The 17,933-nt window shown below is 35.3% G+C and overlaps 8 protein-coding genes across 8 annotated transcripts; 5 read left to right on the forward strand and 3 right to left on the reverse strand. All coding sequences in view use genetic code 12, as the record gives it.

Annotated features, from left to right (window-relative positions):
• Positions 1-154: 154 nt before the first annotated feature.
• On the forward strand, positions 155-2,269 carry ZCF39 (Zcf39p; the record flags this gene model as incomplete). The annotated part of the gene is made up of 1 exon (XM_049406431.1): positions 155-2,269. One exon carries the CDS (start codon positions 155-157, stop codon positions 2,267-2,269), a length of 2,115 nt encoding a protein of 704 aa, XP_049264029.1.
• Positions 2,270-2,301: 32 nt separating this feature from the next.
• J8A68_002658 (U2 snRNP complex subunit) lies at positions 2,302-3,684 on the reverse strand (the record flags this gene model as incomplete). Its single annotated transcript, XM_049406432.1, has 1 exon — positions 2,302-3,684. One exon carries the CDS (start codon positions 3,682-3,684, stop codon positions 2,302-2,304), a length of 1,383 nt encoding a protein of 460 aa, XP_049264030.1.
• Positions 3,685-3,936: 252 nt separating this feature from the next.
• J8A68_002659 (uncharacterized protein) lies at positions 3,937-4,209 on the reverse strand (the record flags this gene model as incomplete). Its single annotated transcript, XM_049406433.1, has 1 exon — positions 3,937-4,209. One exon carries the CDS (start codon positions 4,207-4,209, stop codon positions 3,937-3,939), a length of 273 nt encoding a protein of 90 aa, XP_049264031.1.
• A 341-nt stretch (positions 4,210-4,550) lies between these two features.
• On the forward strand, positions 4,551-6,509 carry J8A68_002660 (uncharacterized protein; the record flags this gene model as incomplete). Its single annotated transcript, XM_049406434.1, has 1 exon — positions 4,551-6,509. One exon carries the CDS (start codon positions 4,551-4,553, stop codon positions 6,507-6,509), a length of 1,959 nt encoding a protein of 652 aa, XP_049264032.1.
• Positions 6,510-6,885: 376 nt separating this feature from the next.
• Positions 6,886-8,160, forward strand: MSS51 (Mss51p; the record flags this gene model as incomplete). The annotated part of the gene is made up of 1 exon (XM_049406435.1): positions 6,886-8,160. The coding sequence occupies one exon, from the start codon at positions 6,886-6,888 to the stop codon at positions 8,158-8,160; it is 1,275 nt and encodes a 424-aa protein (XP_049264033.1).
• Positions 8,161-8,416: 256 nt separating this feature from the next.
• On the forward strand, positions 8,417-10,963 carry FGR34 (Fgr34p; the record flags this gene model as incomplete). Its single annotated transcript, XM_049406436.1, has 1 exon — positions 8,417-10,963. One exon carries the CDS (start codon positions 8,417-8,419, stop codon positions 10,961-10,963), a length of 2,547 nt encoding a protein of 848 aa, XP_049264034.1.
• Positions 10,964-12,097: 1,134 nt separating this feature from the next.
• On the forward strand, positions 12,098-13,035 carry J8A68_002663 (uncharacterized protein; the record flags this gene model as incomplete). The annotated part of the gene is made up of 2 exons (XM_049406437.1): positions 12,098-12,386; positions 12,728-13,035. 2 exons carry the CDS (start codon positions 12,098-12,100, stop codon positions 13,033-13,035), a joined length of 597 nt encoding a protein of 198 aa, XP_049264035.1.
• Positions 13,036-13,110: 75 nt separating this feature from the next.
• On the reverse strand, positions 13,111-17,742 carry J8A68_002664 (uncharacterized protein; the record flags this gene model as incomplete). Its single annotated transcript, XM_049406438.1, has 1 exon — positions 13,111-17,742. The coding sequence occupies one exon, from the start codon at positions 17,740-17,742 to the stop codon at positions 13,111-13,113; it is 4,632 nt and encodes a 1,543-aa protein (XP_049264036.1).
• Between the last annotated feature and the right edge of the window lie 191 nt (positions 17,743-17,933).

Here is a 17,933-nt window from a genome sequence, read left to right on the forward strand (position 1 = left end):
TCAAAAGACGTGATCGATTGCGCAATAAAATAAATGATTAGGAGATGAGATTATTTACAACCAACTGATACACTACTATTTACACATAGTTAGTATTAGATACAATGCTATAGAAACGTATTGTGACGGATTCCAATTATTTCGAACAACCATAATGACACCAGTTAGCCCGGAACCAGATTCATTTGCATCAAAATGGCGACAAGTGCGAGCATGTGCTCGATGTCGTAGACTCAAAATGAAATGTTTCTTTGAAGATCCACGGTTTGAATCTTGTAGTCGTTGTTCAACTGCTGGGTTTAAATGCTCCATTGATGAAGATCCAAGTGCCTTGCTTTCAAGACGAAAGCGCAAGAAAGCTTCTCCTAAACTTGACACTAAGTCAAATCTGGCCTTGGCAGAATTTGAAAGCGCATCGAAGCGAGCATTGACATATTTAAACAACAAAACTGCTTTATCTGAGCTACCCTATGATCAGGTCCAAGGAATTATCAAAAGTTGTAAAGATATAGTATCAAGGTTAGAACTGTCCACATCTGTTCTAAAGAGTGATGAATACCCAACCATATCATACTCAGAAAATTTAGTTAAACAGGTAATTGAACTCGATAAGAGCTTCACAATAGAAGGTATACGAAGGAGATTCCATTACTTCATAAATAATATCGTTCCCTATTATCCAATTATTTCCTTCTCAAACGACTTGAAAGATTTTGATACCGTGCTTGAGAAGCATCCCTTATTATTAGCAGCATGTATTTCTGTCACCGCTCTCAATAATTTCCAACCATCATTGATTTCAGAATCGATTCCAAATTCGAAATTATACAATATGATGGCTCATTATCTATATGAGTCAATTGCATACCATGTCTATATCAAATGCAATAATTTTGAGGTTCAATTGATATATGCATGCTTGATTGTATCGTTATGGTGTTTACCACCTAACAAATTCGGACATTTCAGAAATCAATTAAATACATTAACAGCATTCAATATCTCGATGTGTATTGGGTTAAATGAGGTTCCCAAATGTGAGTCAAATACCTTGTTGACAGATTCGAGTGAGATAAGGAATAACTTAAGAGCAATGTTGAGTGTATATTGTACTTGCGGATCTTTGGAGATGTCACTTAGGAGATTTAAAATTGTATCTTGGACTAAGAGTCATGAGAGAGCAATTGAATTACTCATGAGACCAGGAGATGGCTTACCTACGTTGGAAGATAGATATATATGCTATGTATCGCGATTGATGTCTACGGGCCAAGATATTTTGGAGTTTATTCAGTCGTTAAGCAATGAAACTGAGAAGGGGCAAGGGAAAGGAACAGTTTCATTGAGTCGAATGAGAGAGAAAACGGACAGCTATGAGTTAGGATTAGCCACTATTATGAAAGAAAGTGGGTTTGATCACGCGGGAAAGAGCAACAATAAAGAAGAATGTGTTTTTCGAATGCAACATCATTATTTGATAATTACGATTTATGAAAGTCTTATAAATAGTGCATTGAGCATCATTAATTCTAAAGCAAAGGATATGATATTGGATTCCAATGTAGAAGCTAGCTGTCTTGGGAATATAAATAAACTCATTACCATCTGGGAAGAGCTCCTAGCTGACTTTACAAAATTGAATCAAGCTGAAAATGTCAATTACCCAACTACACTATATTATAAACCGTTCCATGCGTTAATACTTTTGATCAGATTAAGGATATCATTGAAATCTCATAATTTTGTCAATCTTGACAAGTCCGTTCTTGAAATTGATATAGAATCATATTTTGACAAGATATCAACCATAATAAATAATAACATAACAGAGCATGGTTCCCTTGTATGTACTCAAATGGTGAGTTTGCTAGCAAAGATAGAGAAATGGATGAAACTATCAAAGCTATATGCGACTTCTACTGATGGATCATTGAACGATTTAGCTAACATAATTGCCATGAACAAAGGAAAAGAGATTGAAACTTTGGAAGTTCCCAAAACTCTTCTAGATGCTCCGTCGAGACGGTTACCTAATATAGAGCTAAAAAGTCAGCTGATACTACCATCTCTGGAGAGTACTATTTCCCAAAGTGTGCGACTAGGTGAACTGGATTCTTCATCTTATGAAAAGACAATAGAACGCTTGCTCCAAGAGTTTGATATGGAGATAATCGATTTTTTGAAAGATACAGACTCATCTATGGATTTCTTGCCATTAAATACTGGAAATTTATGGGACGTGCCAGGTAGTTCTACTGGTTTACATTAGTGCTTCTATAAAATATATATTTATATAAGATATTAAAATTTGAATTCGTCATCTTTCTCGGAAGCTTTCGCATGCACCTCTTCTTGTTGAACCTTCTGCGTGTCACCGTTTGTACCTAAATCGTACGTGAATCCTGTTAGCGACCCATGTGTATTTGAAGTCTTTTCTTTGAGTACTTTATATAGGAATTTTGAAGCCTCGTCTTCAATTTCTGTATTCTCCACATTTGCTGTTTTGGTACTTGGCGGAATATTTCGCTCAGACATTGATATATCTTCCTCTTCTTCGGAGCCGGAAGCGTCACTTTCATCTTCTTCGGCCTCATTCTCTTCTTCACTTTCTCCTTCTGAAGACTCTACCAAAGACAGTAGCATTCCCCAGCGTTCCATCTTCTGAGACGTATTATCTATACTTGATTTATCTTTATATCCAGTGTTAGAATATTCGATATCTAGTCCAGGTATTACTAGATCCTTATATGACGGAGGCTTACCTATCCCTTTCATGATAGTAATCCAAGGAGGAGCAATACTGACATCATCTTGTGGCATCCCCAAGGCATCTCTTAATGCCAATGATATCACACCTGGTTTCATTCTAGAAATTTGTGATTGCAATTCTTCAACTGATTCTTTGCCTTCTTCATAAACGTCACCAAAGGGGAAGATTCTCGGTTTTGTTTGATATTTGAAAAATGCATTATATAATTTTTCATAATCGATATCCAATCTACCCATTCTAGGCTGCACTTTCTCTCGTTGTTGTTGTCGTATTGTTCGTTCATCAGTGGCCCTCATTTCTCCAATACCAGTATCGCGAATAAATTTTGGAAGTTCAAACGGTAGCTTCTCAATTCCTCGCTTGGATGATAGATATTCTCGTTTGGCACTCCAATGAGATGGAACTGGGATTGTGTTTGGGAGTGATTTCAATTGAACTAGAAGATATGGATCTCGTGAATCCACATCATTCCATTCCACATTCTGAGGTCTCTTTGTAGAAGCTTTGAGTAATGCTAATGGTACTTTATTCTGTAATCGTAATTGACGTTTTGATAAACTTTTGGAATCTTCTTCTTCTTCCGAACTGGAATTTTCTAGATCTTGATCATCCTCATCATCGCTATAGTAGACAGTTTCATTCTTATTTAATGTTTTCTCACTACTTTGAGACTCTTCTTCATCTTTATGAGAGGTGAATCGATTAAAGATGTTCTGATATTGTTCAAATAAATTGTCATCTATTTCTGAAGTCACTATGGACATGTCATCTGAATTCGGTACTTTGTCATCAAGCTGTTTGGATACTTCCTCTTTCTCAATTGGCTTCGCAGGTTCTGGTACGACTTTTTCGACCTTCCTTTGTTTGGCCTTCTCTCGTCTTAATTGATTCTTGGATCTTTTCGTATTGGCCATTCTACTTAATTTTTGAACATTAGAAAAAGAGCAATTGATTAATTGAGATGAGATTTCGCAAAGTTGATCTTTTTTTACACAATCAATATTTATAATTGTACAATCGATTGGTTTTGTTGATGGAAATGGATTAACTGTTCGAATATACAAAAACTGCAAAATATATCTGAATTTCTACATAAACTGAAATTAACTAAATCTATACATTATTAAACTTTTATATTGGGGCTATAAATAAACTACACTGATTATTCATGATTGTCGTTGCTTTTCTTCAAGATTACGAACTTTCTTCAGTACGTCATCGATCATCTGATTCATTTCTCTATCATGTTTATCCAAAGCATCAGATAGACTCTTTAACTTTTCTGACATAGATTGTGCAATATCGAAAACCGAAGGTTTCTTTTCTTGTATTGAAGTCATTGTTTGATCCATACTTTGATCAGCTTCATGTAATTTATCATTATTTATATGTGGTGTGACAAGTCCTGGTTCAGGAGGTGGTGTTTCCATTGAGCTCATTGACATATTGGTTGTGTTTCGTTAAAGCAGAGTGTTTAGGAGATATAAAGTGGATCTTAAAAGTGACAATCGAAATGGTTTCTGATGTCCCTATCAAGATTTTGTTCACGCTAGTTTATGTACATTTTAGTGCGACAGGCTGGCAACTTTTTACAACCACCTTTTGACTCCTCCCCCCTTAGTTTCAATTGAAATAGAAATAGAGTCTAATTATGTATTGGTCATTACAACTACTATTGGTTCATATAACGTTGGCAATAGCAACACAATCTATACAAAGACCCAAAAGTCAAATAATATTTGAAAATGCAAAAATTCCAATAAATATTGCCCAATCATTTATGGGGTTGAATCAAGAGATTAAACATAAAGGTCAATTCGAAATACTAAACATAAACAATGAACAGCAGAAAGGATCTTATTTATGTCACTTACCACATAACCAGCAAGTGAATATTACAATTCCAGAATCTAAAATTCCTCCCGATGAATTAAAGAATAAAGCAATTCAAATCATTTATAATTCATTTATTAACCAGAATTGTACATTTTCGTACAATTTACATGCTGGATATTGGACAATTGGCTATTGCTTTGGTGATAAAGTAATTCAATTCCATGAAGATTTACAAAGTTTTGTCAGTGGTGATCATAAACCTCATTTACCTAAGCATATTTATACACTCGGAAGATTTGAAGGAACTGAGAAATTGAATAAACGTGTTTTACCCGAACATCAAACAAAAGGTCATGATGTTCATCTAGATCCTAATGATTTTATTGTATTTGAAGGTCCATTTAGTTTTTTTAGTAATTCAGAACCAGAGTCTGAAGCTAAATTCCGGAAACTTATAAAACATACTTTATTTAGTGGGGAAATCTGTGATGTTACAAGAAAACCTAGAACCATTGATATTGTTTATAAATGTGACCAATTCCAAAGAGGAGTTAATATACTTGAAATCCATGAAATTAAAACATGTGAATATCAAATGATTATCAATGTTCCTGGTTTATGTGCATTAGATGAATTCAAGTCAAGCAATACTACGGAGAATATAGTTGATATTCAATGTAAAAATATCGATGAAACTAATTTGGCAAGTGCTGACGTTAAATACGAAGACTTTTTCCAGTACCTTGACAAGATCCCAAGTAAAGAACCTGACTTTCCTCAACCAGGAGTTAAAATAAACGTGAATGAATACACTTTCTATCCAATAGGAAATGGGTTCTTTTTGGGATATAAGCATATAAATTCGGGAGACTTATATTGGGATCAAAGACATATTTTCCTCTATAGTGGTACAGCTGAGAATCTCACCACTCTCGAGAAAGATTTTGGAACAACATACTATAAAGCATTAGAGTCAAAGATACCGTCACCAATATATTTCACATCAAATACTGCATCTGCATTACAATCGACAGATGCATTTGTGGCTTGGTATGAGCTTTATGATTACAAAGGTGATTTTATTGCCTTGTTGAAAGTGTCTAGAGATGGATCCGAAAGAAACCGCCGCAAGATCCTGGTAGATTTAGTTGATACTAAGACATGGAAGGATCTAGAAGGAAAAGAACACGAGCATGGTCTTCATGAAATTTTGGCAAACAGATTTACTGAATATAATTGGAATTTTGTAGAGTTTGAAAGACTTGAACCTGGAAAAGCTCCCAAAAAAGGGCATAAGAATAAGAAGAAATCAAGTAAATCCAAAAGCAAAGATATTAAGACCGCTGCTGTGACTGTGACTGATCTGAAAGATCCCAAAGATGATGCTGCTAAATCAAATAGTTCAAAGATAAAGGAAACTGTCACTGCAACTGTTACTGTAACCGACATGAAGCAAGACATGGGGAATGATGGATTTAAGAATAAAGGCACCGAGCAACAAGTACTACAACACCCAGAAGCGACACAGGCTGTTCCCACCCCCGACTCCGAACATAAGGTGTCCGACGATGAAGCGGCAGACCGTAGGCGTCAATTCAATGATATGGTTCAACAAGCTATTCTAGATAGAAGAGACGGCATACCAGCTAATGAACTTGAACTCCTTGATGAGGTTATAGAGGAACTCCATGAAGCGAACAGGGCAGGTAAAGACTTTGATCTTTTAGATGCGATTATGAGTACCATCGGCGAACACTTGGCTCGGGACCGACAACAAACTCTTCAATCGGAAACCGACACCATTCTCGATAGTGAAAATACTTCTGAAGCAGACGTCTCTATCAAATCCGAGGAGAGCGTGAAGTCCGATGTAAACGAACAAGTGAATCATGACGAGTTGTAGTTTACCATTAAATAGAGAGTTAACCGTACTGTAATATACTTCACAGATTTCAATTTGTATTCATCTCGGCGTAAATCTCATCCCTAAGTAAATCGTATAATTAATCATCAGCTTACAAACGAATTTTAAATTTATCCCTCGAAACAATAGAAGAAAAAAAATTATTTCAAATATCAAAAGCCGGGAAACGCAATTCTTCAAGTCCAACATTAAACGCAAGAGCATCAAAACACACAAGGAACTAGTTGGCTAGATTTTTGTCAATTGAATAAATACTATAGGGAGAGTTAAATTGAATCCATAACCCTGTCAAACCCTTGCTAAAGAAGAAAAATAAACAAAAAAAAAAGAACCTCCAATAATCGAAACACATACCATGTCAATCGTTTCCAATACAATTCCCTCGATGTTACGGAGATCCCAAGGTATAATCCAAAAGAGGCATCTGTCTTTTTTCTGGAAACTCTTGAAGATGGATGATCCAACAACCAAGGAAAGTGAACGTACATTATACAAATGGGATGAATCTCCTTATGAAGATATCAGAACTCGTGCCGCTTTCATTAGAGCTAAAGCACTTTGTCCAGTTACTCATAAACCAGTGAATTTTGTTTGTCCATATTCAGGTATTCCAACCCATCATTCTGAAGAAGCATGGAAAAATGATACTGAATATCATGCCCAAAAAAAATATGAATTATTGAAACAAGTGAATCTTTATGAACATGATATTAGATCAGGACGTAAATTTGGAGAATTTGCTTTCCCAGGTGAACAAGATAGAGATTATCAAGTTAATCTTTCTAATTGGGATACGTTCTTTTATACTAGAGATTTTGCTCCTATGAATGATGAATTTAATTTGGCAGTTGCTACCAAGGTTCTTACTTATCCAATAACAATTGCATCCATCTTGCACAAATTTTCTCCATATAAAGTAGAACCAAAGGGACCACTTACTTTAGAAGGATTGAAATCACTTTCTGCATTAAGATACACATTGTACCCACCATATACTCAATTTGTTACTGACACTCCAGCTTATAGAGATAGAGCCATGAGAATTTTTATTGTTGGTGCTAGACAAGAATCTATGTTACCAGGATATGTTTGGAAACAAATGGGGTATTTGTTCCCCCAAATGAAGTTTGAAATTCATATGATTGGTCCACAAGCTTATTTTGACAGAGAAACCAGAAGTTTTGGCCCAACTAATGTACCTCATGGTCGTGCATTAGTTGAGAAGGTAGATCATCAAATTTCATTACATTATCATACTCAATATTTCCATGAATTATATGACACGGGAGATTTGTTCCCATTTGATCCATATTTAGATGTTTTCTTCCTTTTCCATCCTGGATTCCAAACTGCTGATCAAATTCATTGGGATAAATCTTTGAAAGGATTCTTGGAATCTAAATGTGCACTTTTTGTTTCAGGATATCATAGTGAAGATATTCAAAGAGAAATAGATTGGTTAAAGAAACATCCATTATATGATGAAATGGATATTTTAATGAATAAATGTGATAATTTATTTCCAAGTACTAAATTAGATATTGTTGATGTTAATCCAACTGAAGTTATTAATGCCAATAATCAACTCTTTGCCTTTAGAGGTAAGAGATACCATGCAATTAAAGTTTAGAAGATCAACTTATATGGTATCTACATATATATAGTTTACACTTTATACTCTTCTTCTTCTTTCTTTTACATATTAACACTTGTACATAGTTTAAATGATAAAAGTTTAACATTTTTGAAGGTTACTTATTTATTTTGTTAGGGGGATTTCCTCTTTTTTCTGGTGATAATTTATAAGAGCGCAACTGTACAAGCTGTCAAGATCTTTTCTATTTATCAATTGATCCTTTATTCCTTTTAAACAGCAATAATAAGAAATGAATGTTCCGTTTACATTGGAATTGAATGTTAAAGAAATTAACATTGATGAATCTACAGATCCATTGAACCTTACAGAATATTCAATCAATTTGACTTTAAACCATACAATTGCTGATATTAAAGAAGCAATATGGTTGAAATCCCCAGATTACTTGTTACAACCATCCCGTTTACAAATTGAATACAAAGGAGTACCGATACTGGATTCTGAAACGTTGTCTCTGGGATTGCAACTTCAACAACCCCCTGAAACATCCTTAAAGAATGACCTTACCCTCGTTATCAACTACCAAGATATAGAATCGTCAACGAGAATTCATCCGCCAGATCCATTATTTGATATTATTACAATTTGGAAAGATGACAAAAATCAGACTCATGAGTTCTTCCTAAGGGAGAATTTGAAATGTACAATACGTACCATGAAGGATTATCTTGTTGAAGAAGTACAAAGACGTCTTCAAACTACTATTACTAGAAATAGAATCTCCTTACGATTAATGCCTAGTTACACATTAATACCAAATGACGATTCGCCATTATCAGAAGTTCTTAAATTAGATGTGGTGCCGTTGGACACAGTCGAATTTAAAGCTGAACTTTTATCAACTAGTACTAGACGGAGATTTCGTGTTTTTATCGAATCAGAGGAACCTGCGTTACAGAATGAACGGAGAATGGTTGAGGTGGACAATAATACCAAAATCCATGACCTTAAACATTTACTCATTGCTCGAATAGACCATGGAAGAGTAACGAGAACATTTTTCGATCAGATTGGTTTATCATATAATAATGAAAAATTGGCCAATAATCCTGACATAAATAATCGTACGATACTTTCAGCATTGAATATATCGAATGAACAATTAGAACAAGCCAATGATATTATTCGTATTAAATTGACAGTTTCTCCACATATAAATGGGATTGGTGGGATTTTAAGTAGAGAATTTTGGAGAGAAATTACACAAGGAAATTTTGAGTTCTTACCTAATTCAACAGATTTGCATTCAGCTTCAACAAATTCTGCAAATAGTTTACCAACCACGGCAGCATCACTCCCTAATGAAGCAATTGAACAAGGTTCCTCCCATTTATTGGAATCTGCAATTGAAACTGTTCAGACCACGCAAAATCCCCCAGATATTACCGCAATAGAACCATTTAAAATTGTGACACAAGACGGTGAAGTATGGAGACTAACAGGAGACCATTATGAAACCTTGAAGGAAGAAAGTTCTGGACGTCAACAATTGGCCAAAATGGATGACTTATCAGATACAACATACGAGATTGACATACTGATAGATGCACAAGTAAAGACAATATGCTTAAATTCTTCACAATGTATAATTGTCGATAATGGCGAACATCATCCTTATTTATTACTTAACTCGTCCGGTCTTGCTAGATTGAAATCCGGACTTCCTGATGGAAATATTCTTCAAAAAGTTTTGATTGAGAGATACAATAAGTCAAATACGAATCCCATCCCTACTCCAACTCAACTCGAACATGTTGTCCAGGGTCCTCCACCTGCACAAATTGTCCATCCCGAAGAAGACGAGGAAGAAGGTATGCATGCTCCATTAGAACCACAACCCGAAGAACCTCAAATCGCTGATAGTGTCTTTGTTCGATTAATTGAAGGCTGGAAACAAGTTCTTTCATTTTCGATAAAGATGGCGATTGCATTATATATGATGGGAATCAAACCTTCTAAACATTTAAGCAAATATTGGCAAATATATGCCTTGGTGCTATTTGTTGGGTATAGTTTGTATATCGTGTTTTTCACTGGTAGAAACAGACTTCAAAGACATTGGTTTCCCGATCCTGAATTTGATCAAATCGAACGAGAACTTGAAAGGGAAGCAGAAGTGCTTAGGAGGGTATCAATTGTAGGATTGATAATTGGTTGGGGCGAGTTGGTCGTTGACTTTTTTGTAAGGTTGGGAGTTGAAAGAACTCGAGATTACCAATTGATACTAGGTGAACGGAATTGGTTTTTACAGAACTTGGAACACTTATTTAAGGATGCTTTATTGTGTGTTATGACACTTGTCCCGGCATTGCAACAAAGAATAGACGTTCATCTACAACAATGGAGAAGTGGAGAACTTGAAGCACTCGACATGAAAGCTTTCGAATTCTGGACCAAATTTCTATCCGAATTTGGTAATACATGCTTTTGTATGGCCAATGTTCTGCCACTTATGATGGAGATACGATTTGACAATGTTGAATTTTTGTTTAAAGATTTGGATAATCTTAACAACCCTGCTATTTCCACTACACTAAAAGCTGAAAGAAAATACCGGTTCTTAGTGGAATATCTAAAACTCATAAAATTAATGGATTCCACCTTTAGAGAATTAGTCGCACTGCAAAAGAAGTGTCCAGATGAATTCGTATCTCAAATGCAAACTAAATTACAAGAATTATCTCGAGAACTTTTGAAGGTTCCAGAAGAAGTGGATGAGTCGGCTGACGATGATGAGCGCGATGCTCCACCACAGGAAGAAGTCAATCAAGAGTAAAAAAAGGTACAAATTCAGGTACGCGTATGGAGCACCACACCGCTCTACCAATCATCGAAAAACTCCTTACCAAATATGTCATTTCTATAGATTAAGTGTAAATGTATGTACTTGTCGTGAATATTATTTTAGAAGTTTTGTTTTGGTTTTTTTTCTAGGTTGAGAAACAATCGAATTAAATTTGTCGAGCGCGATTTTTCTCCGTTGTATGTAATTATTATTTAGACAAACACATGGTTCTATTATATGGATTTAAAGGCGGTGGAATTTTTTACGAAAGCAACTGTCGATCTGTGCGTTGCAGATCAAAAAAACTTTATCAATTGTACCCCCAATTGCGGAAAGTGTTAGCGCATAATTCTTTCTCTGACAGAACGAGTATCGCTATTTTGTGTAACATTGCGACGCGAGTTGTAAAATGAAGTTATTGGTTTTGTTACTGATGATGATCTAGAAGCCTTGCTTTCTATAATTAGAATCACTCAGATGTTATCAGTGACTGTGAAACTTGTAGCATTTTGCAAATAAATGGCCATGCACATAATCTATTACCAATGCCCCCCTACAGATCTGGGAGTAAAGAAGTGAATGGCTGCATTTGTAAGCATAGCCCTAAAAAATTGCAATCCGATTATCCCAATAAAAGCCTCCTTGTTCTGTCTCAAAAAAAAATGCTGCCATTGGTCTCGTGTAGGTTGTTTGCTATAGAGATGAAAGTAAATAAAAAAACTTTTGTTAATGGGACTCGAGAGTAACAAAATCTTTCCTAATTAGGTCGTGTCATAAAATATTTTTTAGGTAGAATGTATTTTTTCCATTGTGGCAAATTAATTATTTTAATTTTTCCACCAGCCCCTCTAATGTTTTGATTTTTTATAACGAGACAATTGAAAAAACACCACATAAAGGAAAAACTTTTTCAGACGAAATACTTCACAAAAATTGCAGTTATTGTTATTTTAGTGTGCAATTTTGCATTCTGCTTGCGATTAATTACAAAACGAAAGTTTTGATTTAATCAACCGTATAAATATTTGGGCAATTTTCCAAGATTGTGAATACTCTTTTAAAAACACTTTTTCTTCTTCTTCAATACAACTTTCTCACTTTAGTCTATCGTTAAATATATTCACAATGCAATTCTCCACCGTCGCTTTAATCGCTGCTGCCGCCGCCGTTGTTTCCGCTGATACCGTCGTTGTCACTGCCACCAACGAATCCACCACCGTTGTCTCCGTCATTGACTCCTCATGTGAAGCCTTAGGTACTGCTTGTCCTTTACACCAAACTGAATCTGTCCCAGCTGTCCCAACTTCAATCTCCAATGCCACAGTTTCAACTTCCAATTCCACCCAAAACGTTTCTACTTACGAAGCTGGTGCCGTTAAGCCATTGGCTGCTGGTGCCGTTGCTTTATTTGCTGGTGCTTTATTGGCTTTATAAGTGAATCAATTAAGTATATAAATTTACATAATTTTTTAGATAAATATTTATTGTGCTTAATCTGATACCATCTTTATAATTGGAAATCTTAAATTATTTTGTTAAATTTGTAAAGATTTTTTTGAAATCAATTTTTCAATCTTCCTTCTGATTTTTCTCTTCAATTTTTACAAAATGAAATTGACTGACGAAAGCAAACTGTTCCATTATGGAGTTTACTCAATTGTAGCTGAAATCCCCTATGGAAAAGTAACAAGCTATGGAATGTACCTTATCTAGATTTGATTAATATTTTGGAATATACTAACTTTATCAATTTAGGACATATCGCGTACTTACTAAACAAACCTCAGAATTCGCGTCAAGTTGGCTCTTCTTTGAAGCATAGTGATATGATAATAAACACATTGAATGCTGAATTGGATACAGAATCTGAGATGTATATAGATCGGTCTACATTACCTTGGTGGCGTGTACTTCTGAGCTCAGGAAAAATCTCGCCAAGAGAAAGCTCCAAGGGACAATATATTCAAGCTGATAAATTACGAGAAGAAGATGTACATGTACTGGATGCTCTAATTGTAGATCTAGACGAATATGGCTGGTTTCCTGAAGAAGTAGAATTCTGATGCTTACTTGATATTTATAATGTCTATTAATTAATTATTTTATATAATTTTAAATACATTTACAATAATACATGACTAACATTTGATTTCTTCCTCTTTTGGAATGTTTTTATTATGATACAGTGTCTTGTTGTGACGCGAGTCGCCACTTGAAGCTTCCTTCGGTCTGTTTGCTTTATTATCGGCACTTTTTCTCTTGTTCTTTGGTTTGTCTGAACTACTTGCACCCGGTTTTGATGGTCTAGCAGATTTATTTCCTTTCCTATCATCGTTGGTGGCTTTCTTGTTGTCCTTTGATGGTTTCTTACCTTGTTTCTTCTTCACATTCTCTTGTTTGGAGGGTTCCATTTCCTTCTGTACCCTCTTAGATTCTTCCGCCCACCATTTTGCAAATTCCTGTTCTTGCTGAATTTCCAATAACGACTTCTGTTGAGCTTCTTCTAGTTTTGCTTGTTCCACTTTAAGTGATTCTTGAATCATGACTTCAGTTAAAGAAGGTGTTGAATATACACTATTGAATGACGAATCCGCACTCATAGATACCGCACTAGCGAAACTCTGTCCGGTTGCTGATGAGGATGAACCAAATGAACCACTCCTCTGTGAAGCTATGGAAGGTTGTGTCGCAACCTTGTTTGCCTTCGAAAAACTTGGCTTCTTCTTATTTGACACTGTGGCTCCTAATACCGGTAGGCTACTTACAGCATCAATTGGAGATATATTTTCTTTATCATTGGCCATAGCGGACCAAGGTGCTACACTACTCGAAGAACTTGGTTTTCTGGAACTCTGGGGCGGAGACGTTGATGTTGGTGCTGTTGCAGCTGCTGCTGCTGCGAGTCTCTTTCTTTCTTTTTGTGACATCTTAACAACTGGACCAATCTTAACTTTTGCTGGCTTAGGCTTCCAACCTGAAGACCCAATTGTTTCGACTTTGACTACCAGTTGAGGCTGATCGCCAAGTATGGGCGAAGCATTGGATTTTGAAGCCCAGTTGGAATGAGGACTTAGGCCACTTATACTAATGTTTGCTTGGGGTTGGGGTGATATTGATGATTTAGAGTTTGTAACTTGGTTTGACCAAGGCGCCAGTGTCGGTATATTAACTGGCCCGGGTTTCTTGGAAGAATCATTTGACGTCTGTGGGACAGGTGATGGGCTCTTACTCTTTGTAGTTAGTTTTGATTTCTTTTGAACAACTCTAAATCCAAAGTTGGAACCTTCTGAATCTTCAATCGCGCTAATATTTTGAGCTTGTGGTGGAGTAACAGTATGAGCTTTCCTGAACTCAGCTAAATCCGCATTAGTGGTAGAACTCTTTCTAGGTTTCTTCTTCTTTACATCTTCTTTTGGTTTCTTAACAATGTACTTGGAGTCAACTAACGGTTCAAATGAACTGAATCCCTTTCTATCACTCATAAAATTGTCATTGAAGTTGTGTATGTTCTTTACAAAAGTTGACAACAATGCAAATGACTTATCAAACCATTCTTTCTTTTCACTCATTTTCCCGTGACCATCTGTAAAATCAACGTGGCGACAACTATGTAAAAATATGATTTGTTGTTCCAATTTGCTCATGATTTCGAAAGGAATCGTCATAAATGCTGGATCAAACATTAATACCTCTAGGTTATTAAAGATATACCAGCAACAGTTCAAAAATAATTTATCAGCAGAAAGATAATCAGCATGGATTAATAAAAGCAAAACATTTTCCAATGATATTAAATCGGAAATTGCCGATTGACAAATAGCCTTCAATTGAAACAACAACAATTCATCTGAAATCTCAATCAATTCCAATACTTGGTTAATAAAAGAGTCTGATTCGTTAAAAGCACAATCAAAATGATCTAATATCTCCGCGTTGTTAACTCCATAAATATGCCTCAATACAATAGACATTTGAAACTTGCTCAACCCACTAAAATCTAGTACTTTAAATTCCGAGTCATTATCCCAACGTGTGGATAATACAGTCTCAAAGAATGCTGATCTCGAACTTAAGATGTACGAATGTGCATTTAGTTCACCATCTTTCAATTTCAAAACAACATCACCAGTATCACTGTCTAATAAATCTCTAAATGATTTTAAATAATTGGATTTGTGCTGCCTCTTGTCATCTAACTTGAATAATGTTAAAAGGGATTCGTATTCGTCGTAAATGAGCCTCATGTTAGCAGGATAAGAATGTCTTGAACCGTATGATTGCCAAATATCAATTCTCCTTCCAGAATAAACGGTATGAATCGAAAGAAGCATCGAAAGCAAATGGGTATCCGATGAAACCATCAATACTGATTCATCGGGAATGAAATTAGCTTTGAATTTTTCCCCTATGATGTGCTCTTCAGGATCATTTAAATTAACAAGCTTTTTGAATGTATCAGATCTACTCATAAAAATTTCTCTATGAAAACCAACCTTAATCCCAGGATTGCTCTTAAATACCACGTGACAATTAAAGGATTTTCCAAAATCTGGACTATCATCTGCGAATTTATATTTAAAATATTCAGCATCAGATTTGAAATTCTCATTTATAGTATCTATTTCATCTTGCGTATAGGTTTCATAAGTCTTATGGATAACAACACGTTTGGTTTTCAGCGGATCAAAGTTGTTGTTGTATCTAGTTGCAAGTTGATCTTCTATAGAATTGCTTGTAGCCCTATTTTGCGTCAAATGTAATTCATCATCGTCTATACTTTCCGTGACTTCCGGATAGAAGAAACTTGATATATAAGTATTAAACTCGTGGTCGATCTTCAACAATTGGTCTTGTTTCCTGTATAAATCTACATCAAATGCAGGGGACAACGATTCAATATCCTTGAAAAAATCATTCTTTTGTAGCTTCAAAGGAAGAAGATCAATATCATCTCTAATGAATCCAAATGACAAAAACTTCGCATCACAAGTAACCTTCACAACATTATTTATTGATTCTATCTTCTTGAATTTGTTTTTAGCTAATGGGATAGGGAGTACCGTTCCACTCATCGAATTTTTTCTTTGACCACCAGTAGATTGCACGGACTTGAGAAACACAGATCCATTTCTTGTACATAGAACAACTGACCCATCTGCTGATATGTCAATGTCTATAACCATCATTTCATAATCGTAAGGTTTCCAAACATGAGAATACTTGGTGTTTTTTATATCACTGGGATTTAAGGAAAAACTTAACACACTTCCGTTATTTAACAATATCATTGAATTTTCAGGACCTCGAGTTACGATCTTGCTGATGACTGCTGCCTTTGTGAGAACATTGGGTTTAAAAATATCAAACTGTTTATCTCCTGAAGTGTTCAGTGGGACCTTAGGTAATTTAAAGTGTTGATAATTATAATACACATGGATATCATTAAGTGTGGTAACAACACAAGTAGTTAATTCACTGGTACTGACAGATTTAATTTCATCTCTGAGGCTGACCATTTTTGGACTCTTTTGTACTTCACCTTGGAAAGATTCATCTTGCAACTTGACTTCAATATCACCCGTGACGCATGATATACCCATTTGACCAACATTAAGCCCCCAAAAGAACAAAGAATTCTTACTATATGCCATTGAGTGAACTTTTGAAACGCATACTCCCAACACAGTTTCGTAATTCTTTCTTAAATCTCCCGTCACTAATAATGGTGTCGCCTGAAATTTGTCCAAATACTCTTTTGAATGAGACCTCTTGGTTACTGGGGCAGTTTCGTATCCTAATTGGTTATAACTATTCAATCCCCAGGAATAAACTTGATTTTCCAGAGTTAAAGCTAAGGAATGGTTACTTGAAATAGCAACTTCTTTTATTATCTTTCTGTCCTCTTCATCGGCAAAGTGTGCAATTCTTTTAAATCGGAAATAATTATTTAAATCATCCATACCATGTCCTAATCTTCCTCTGGATCCTATCCCACATGAAAAGACATCACCTGTATGAGTAACTGCCAAAGCATGATTTTTAGAAATTGAAATCTGTTTGTATCTTGGTTTCTTCAAAACTTCAGTCATTGCTTCATTCTCCAGCGCTATTTTGAATGTGTCATGTGATACTTTGGATGGCACAGATCTATCAGTGGCATCACCTACACCTAGTTGATTATTACTGTTGCAACCAAGCACATAAATGTCTGATCCTCCTCTTCTTTCACTCCACGGAACCTGAGGAGACCTTATAGATACTCGCTTCGTCTGTTGCTCCTTGACTTCCTTTTCGGTTTCTTCATCTTTCTTGTCGATTTTTCTATTATCTGCAAATCTATAAAGCAAGTGAAATTGATTCTTTTCATTAATATATTCGGGTATCCAAACTAAATCTTTAAAATCGTTATTCAACAATTGAAGGGGTGTAAATCCACATCTATCCTTACACCTTAATAACTCTATTAAAGGGGAATTTAATCCAAATAAATTATTCTGAATGGAATTTTGTTTCAAATAATCTAACAATACACGAAGACATGCTAATCTATTATAAAATATAACATAATGCATACAGTTCCAGCCATTCTCATAATCATTTGATAATAATATACATTTGAAGTTAGGATTCTTTGTAAGGTTACGTAATGAGTCATATTTATTCACTAGGAGTGTAATATGGAGTAATGTTCGACCAAACACATCTCTTTTCAATAATTCGTCTTTGGTAAGGGTTGAGAAGTTAACTGATTGAGTTTCATTAATGTTCATGATTTGTGTTTTAACACATCTGTATTTTCTATTGATAGTATTAGGGGGGAAATGGGGGCAGTATAAACAAGTTGAATCTAAATTGCTTTTAGTAAATGGTTGTAAAAATTGAACAACGATGGAATTTTCTTTCCCCAACGGTTTTTTTTTTACTTTCTTTCCATTGTTCTCTGTCAAGTTTCTTATCAAAC

This window comes from Hemisphaericaspora subhashii (assembly GCF_019202705.1).
Source record: "Hemisphaericaspora subhashii strain CBS 10753 chromosome Unknown scaffold18, whole genome shotgun sequence".
In the NCBI taxonomy this organism is placed as follows: domain Eukaryota; kingdom Fungi; phylum Ascomycota; class Pichiomycetes; order Serinales; family Debaryomycetaceae; genus Hemisphaericaspora; species Hemisphaericaspora subhashii.